The sequence below is a fragment of the Phocoena sinus genome, chromosome 15 (genome assembly GCF_008692025.1).
Source record: "Phocoena sinus isolate mPhoSin1 chromosome 15, mPhoSin1.pri, whole genome shotgun sequence".
In the NCBI taxonomy this organism is placed as follows: domain Eukaryota; kingdom Metazoa; phylum Chordata; class Mammalia; order Artiodactyla; family Phocoenidae; genus Phocoena; species Phocoena sinus.
This window is the reverse complement of record NC_045777.1, coordinates 30351862-30357668: the sequence shown is the minus strand read 5'-3', so window position 1 is coordinate 30357668 and position 5807 is coordinate 30351862. Positions and strand designations below refer to the sequence as shown.

General features: G+C 56.8%; 1 protein-coding gene across 7 annotated transcripts; it reads left to right on the top strand.

The window, feature by feature from the left end:
• SPEF1 (sperm flagellar 1) lies at nucleotides 1-4260 on the top strand. Of its 7 annotated transcripts, XM_032603748.1 has the most exons (8): nucleotides 1-728; nucleotides 1663-1774; nucleotides 2125-2281; nucleotides 2470-2509; nucleotides 2657-2717; nucleotides 2931-3054; nucleotides 3154-3257; nucleotides 3403-3846. In XM_032603748.1, exons 1-8 carry the CDS (start codon nucleotides 620-622, stop codon nucleotides 3722-3724), a joined length of 1029 nt encoding a protein of 342 aa, XP_032459639.1. In that variant the 5' UTR covers nucleotides 1-619; the 3' UTR covers nucleotides 3725-3846. The 7 variants fall into 7 exon arrangements, 6 of the variants coding, with proteins under 6 accessions (XP_032459639.1, XP_032459641.1, XP_032459638.1 ...); XR_004345595.1 differs by lacking the exon at nucleotides 2470-2509 and having other exon boundaries at nucleotides 2542-2717; nucleotides 2974-3054; nucleotides 3403-3435; XM_032603750.1 differs by lacking the exons at nucleotides 2470-2509; nucleotides 3403-3846 and adding an exon at nucleotides 4217-4260 and having other exon boundaries at nucleotides 2542-2717.
• The last annotated feature ends 1547 nt before the right edge of the window (nucleotides 4261-5807 follow it).

The following is a 5807-nucleotide window of genomic DNA, read 5'->3' as shown; positions in this document are numbered from 1 at the left end:
CTCACTGGGACACTACTTGGGGGGTGGGGGGCAGTGGTGTGGGGATGGCCCTATGAGCACAGAGCTTTGAGGAGGGACCTAGCAAGGAGGCACTGTCACCCAGCCTACCACGCAGTCCAGATGTGAAGCAGCTGGTGATTAACAATGGACCACCAGATAAAGCTGACAAACACTGGGATGCTGACTTCACATGGGACTGATTGCTAAAGGACCCTGGAGGAGTTTCCTTGTCCTGAGGATACTGATGCAGGGGTTCTGGAGGCCTGGTTGGCTTTGGCAGTTCCCAGAGTGGGCCAATGTCTGGTGAGCAGTTGGCAGAGGTGATTTCTTGGGAGGTGGACAAGACAAACCGCCTTTTCAAAGCTGGGGCCTGAGAGGAGGTAGCTGGAGGGGGAAAACTACAACTCCCAGAAGCCCTTGCTCCCCGGCGACTCGAGTATGGTTGCCATGGTTTCAGAAAACAATATGGCCGCTCCCAGCTGGGAAGTGAGTCTTTGGGTTAGAGAGGCAGAGGAGGATCTGGGCGGCGGCAGTGGCGATAGAGGAAGCTCTTGAGGGGTCGTGAGGTTGGGCCTGGACTCTGCATAGCTGGAACGGCCTGACCTTTCTGAGGGCGCCAATGGCGGGCAGCGTGGACGAGGAAGCGCTGCACCAACTGTACCTGTGGGTAGACAACATCCCTCTGTCCCGGCCCAAGCGAAATCTCTCCCGGGACTTCAGTGACGGAGGTGTGCGCTCCAGCGTGTGTGTGTGTGTGTGTGACAGGCGTGTGAGCTCCAGCGTGTGTGTGTGTCCGCGTGCGCGTCTGGGTGTGTTCTGTACGTCCTTGTGTGTCTACGCGTTCTGTCCTGTATGTACGGGTGTACGGGGTGTGTGTGCATACATGTCTCTTGTGCTTGTGGCGGCGGAGGCGGGGGTGGGCTGGTGGGAGGGGTGTCTATCTCCTAGAACTTCAGTTGTAGAAGTGTGCATCTTGGGTATGTGGGCATGTGTGTGTCCATATTATGTATACATGTTCTATCCTTTATGCATGTGGTGTGTGTGTGTGTGTCTGAGTCTGTGACTCCCTCCTGGGACTTTAATGACTAAGATGCGGATGTTGTGTGCATGTTTCTTTGTGATTGTGTAGGTGTGTGTCCAAGACTGTCTCCTGGGATTTTAATAATAGAAGTATGCACCTCTCTGTGTGTATATTGGTGCATATGTGACACTTTGTGCTTCTGTGTGTGTGTGTTGGTGACTGTCTCTTAGAACTCCAGTGATAGAAGTATGTGTCTGTGTATGTTTCTGCATCTCTGTGTCATTTTGTGTGTGTGTGTGTATTTATGTCAATTCCTAGAGTGAGGCCCCAGCCTCCTGAGGTGTTCTCTCTGCGTCTATATAGAGGACTAGAGACCTTAGTTTTTATATGCCCCGAGTTAATGGCAAAGGAGTGCAGCTCCTTTGGGGTGTGCTGGAATTTTTGTCTCTGGCTGATCACTGATCTTGCTTTCTTACCTCACCTCCATATCATCCTTACCCCCTTCCACATCTTCACCTCTCCACTTGGCCCCACCACTCTGTAAACCCTGATTCTCCCATCCCACCCATTCTTTCTCCCTCCCCCTTCTTCCTTACCCATCTCTACAACTTCCATGTCTGCTCCCACCCCCTCTCCCTCAGTCCTGGTCGCAGAGGTCATCAAGTTTTACTTCCCCAAGATGGTGGAGATGCACAATTATGTTCCTGCTAACTCTCTCCAGCAGAAGCTGAGCAACTGGGGTCACCTGAACAGGTAGCAGAATACCTGGGCACACTAGTGGGATCTCCAGCTCCTACACTGGGATCCCAGGAAGGGCTGCCCAGCCCCTCCACCTCCTGTGGTCTCCACAGTCCAGGCTGGTGGCTGGCTGGGAAGGGACAATGCAGACAGAATCTGTCTGGTAACAAAATCAAGCGACTCTTCTTTTGGGGAGGTGACAAGGACCCTCGAGACATATAAACACTGGGCTCAGGTTGGGTGCCCTTCCATTCCCCCAGGGCTGTGCACTGAAGGGCTGCAACTGCTGCACCCCTTTCCATCCCCCAACCCTTCACTTCATCCCCCCCAGAAGCCAGTCCACCATCCCTGTGTCTGCCCCCCAGGAAGGTGCTGAACAAATTGAGCTTCTCTGTACCAGATGACGTGATGCACAAGATTGCACAGTGTGCCCCAGGCGTGGTGGAGCTGGTGCTCATTCCACTGAGGCAGTGCCTGGAAGAGCAGCAAAGGCGCAGGAAGCAGGGCACCAGCTCCTTACAGGTGCCACCCCATTCAAGTTTCTTGCACTGCTCTGGGGTAGTTTCCCAGGCAGCAGAACGCTCTGCCTCAGCAATAAGTGTGGGAGAAGGGTGCCTGGCTAAAGGGAGCCTGGCGGGTGGGGGTGGGGGGGAGGTGCTCTTTGGGGGTGGGCAGCCTGAGCTCACAGCAGACCCTGGGGGTTCTTTCAGGAGCTGGCTCCCCAGGATGGCACTGACTACATAGATGTGGGTAAAGTGGCCTTTACTTTTCTTCCCTCCCAGGGGGAGCTTTCCTCCTGTCCTTCCTTCCTGTGGGGGAAGGGGTGCAGGTGTGGAGAGGTGGAAGACAAGAAGACAGGGCTCCATCAGGATTACTCCTACACTTGCCTTGTCTCAGGTTTGTCCCAGAAGGCCCGAGGGGAAGGTGCTCCAGACCCCCAGGGAGGGGAGCAGCTCAGGTAAGGAAACTGGGAGCTCCTGACCTCACCAAGCCTGGTAATCTCCCTATGCACATGGCTAGGAGGTGAGGGTGAGGGTTGCACCTGGAAAGGTAGGGAAGTCAGGGATGGGTGGGGGAGGGTGGGGGCGAGAGAAGGCCTGGTCGAGGGACACTGGAAGGGTGAGGGTGGGGCCCAAGATCCAAGCCTGGGCTAAGCTGCTTCTCACCCCAGGGTGGGCCGGCTGCCTGTGCCCCGGCCTCTGGGGTATAGCCAGGCGTTGCAGGGCGACCGAAGCTTCGTCCTCCAGATTGCTGAAAAGGAGCAGGAGCTGTTGGCCTCGCAGGAGACTGTGCAGGTGAGGGCGCACTGGGAAGGCGCTGGGGGATTGGGGCCTGGAAACACAGGGGCGGGGGCAGCAGGCCGCAGGGCTTGACCTCTATGGGGCTCCTCCCAGGTCCTGCAGATGAAGGTGAGACGCTTGGAGCACCTGCTCCAGCTCAAGAACGTGCACATCGAAGACCTCTCCTGGCGGCTCCAGCAGGCGGAGCGTAAGCAGCGGTGAGCCAGCGGCTCCAATGAGCCTCCTGGGACAAGAGCGCCTCCCCTCTCTTGGGGTGTGAGTGAGCATGGGGGGCGGTGGGACAGGAACCCTCCAAGCTGAGCCCCGTGACTGAGCCCCCTCCTTCCACTCCATCCGGGTCAGGAGAATGGACTGCTTTCCAGAACCTAGAAGCCACATGCAGAGACCTGGCATGCACCTCAAAGCAGTGCCTGACACCAGAGGGGGTTCTGCCTTGGTGCTCCCTGTGCTGGGCCTTGGGGGGTGGTCCCCCAGCTCGGTCCGCACCCCTAGAACCCGGTCCCTGCCCAGCTCTGATGACAGCAGTGTCTCCATCCAGGCTAGTCCTCTGTGCCCTGGGCCAAAGGGGAAGCTGCCCCAGACACCTGAGGGGCTTCCTTGCCCCTCCTGGGCACTCACCTGGGACCCAACTGGAGGCTGGAAAGTGCAACAGCTGAAGGGGTGAGGAGTGAGCTCAGCTAGGAGTGGGGAAGACATGGGCTCTGCTTGTTCCAATTGCCCTCCCCTCACAGGGGTTATGTTAAGAATGTCTGGGCTGCCCCCATTAAAGGTATGCTCTCCTTCCTGTGCCTGCCTTCTGTTCTCTGAGGGGGATTTCCTGTCCCCCTTGTGCTACACCCCACCCCTTAAGTGAAAGAGCCTTGTGGGCCCAGAGTGGGTCTCAACTCGTGGGTAGCTGGGCCCTGAAGTGGCCACTGCTTGGTAGGTTGATGATACCACCAGGGGTTAGGTCTTGTGCACTAGGACAGCCTGACTTCTAACTCTGGCCTTAGATTGACCCCCAAACCTATCCTCAGTGTCCTCCAACCCTGTCCAAACCCAACCACAAACCCAGGCTTCAGATTCTCACCAAATGTAGCCACATAGTCACTCTCAACCCTGCTTATGGACTCACCCCTAAACCTGTCCTCTGTATGACTCCCAACCCTGCCCACAGACTGACCCCAAGTTCTGTGGACCAAGGCCAAGCTTGACTCTCAACCCTGACCAAGATACCATGGCCTTTGGTGCCATCAGCCTTTGGTGCCAGGCTGGAATCAAGTCCATGTTGTTAGATCTTCTGATATTTCAAAAGAGGAACAAGAAGAAGCAGAGGAGGAGGAAGAGGAAGAATAATTTTTTAAAGCCCCATGTGGACTAAACAAAATACATCTATCTATAGCTTACTCTGGGTGCACTGTCTGCCATTTTTAGAGCTTGAGGAATAGAATAGACGTGTGAATACAACTGTGGGGGAGGCATACCGGGGCACATGGAATGGTGGGTTGGGTAATAAGAAAGCATCTGGCAAGAGTGGATGGGCTGGGATCAGAATGTAGAAATCTCCCAATGACCATGCTGGAGGACAGCATCTCAAACTTCAGAGTGTGAACTTATCACCCAAAATGATGCTAAAAAGTTTGAGGCTCTTCTGGAGACAGTCCCAGAGCACAGAGCGCTTTGGAACAGGGGAGGATTCAATAGTAACAATAGCTCATGAAGATTAATTTGCCGACAGTGTGTTCACCAGAGACCCGAAGATAGGTTAGGGGCCACAGGGATCCAGCGGAGGGTAGGAGCCTTGGGGGCTCCCCAAAGGCAGTGACCCCGCTCTTTCTGAAAGGAAGCTGGCCTTAAGCCGCCCATACCATCTCTCTCCTAGTTATGTTGGAAAAAGGGACCGTTCCCCGCGGGTACTTTAGGGACCCTGTTCCAGCCAGCGAAATCGGGAGGGGGTGTTGTTCAAGGACCTGCAGGCGCAGCAGCGGCTAGAACCCTTAAAGATCCGAGGGCTACATTTCTGTTCCCAGACTCTGTGCAGGCGCCCACATCCCACCCCGGGGCGCTGAACGAGGCACATCCCCCTGCCATTGCGACCGCCTCCGTGGAGATCGAGAGCAGAGGCTGCGGTCCCCGGCGGCTCCTGCACAAGTTCTCCCACCCCCCACCCCGCGAGCCTTCTTTGTTCTGATTCTTATCTGGGCCGGCAGGGCACCCAGGACGCGTCTCACTTCCTCACGGGAGCGCTTCCTCCGAGGCAGGGGGATGGGACGGAAGGGGACGATGCCGAAACCCGGGGATCGCAGAGCGGGAAGAATGGAAGGTTCCTCCGCTCCTGGACAGGACCTAGCGATGCCCGTATCGACTGCCAATGCGGGCTTGGAAGCCTCGGAAGAAAGGCGACTTTCAGGTGCCTCACCTAGCTCTGAGCCCCACTTTACGGCCGCTCAAGGGACAGAGCCCAGGGGACGCCCCTTCCAGGTTAGGCGGAGACAGGAGGTGCAAACCCCCAACCTGAAAGTAGACACGCGTAGGGCCTATTAAAGGCGCTTCTTCCTTCTCTACGGTATCCTGCCGCCTGGCCACGGAGAGCGCCCTGGCTGACTTCATCGCGAGAACTTGCCGGGCCCCGGGTCGTGGGCTCGCACGGCGCAGCCGCAGGGGCTCCTGCAGGTGACGCAGAGGCGCAACGCCCGTTGGCGGTTCTTTGGGGCCCGCTTATTGGTCCGAAGTGCCCTCGCCCCACCCCTTCGGTCGACCAATGGGAG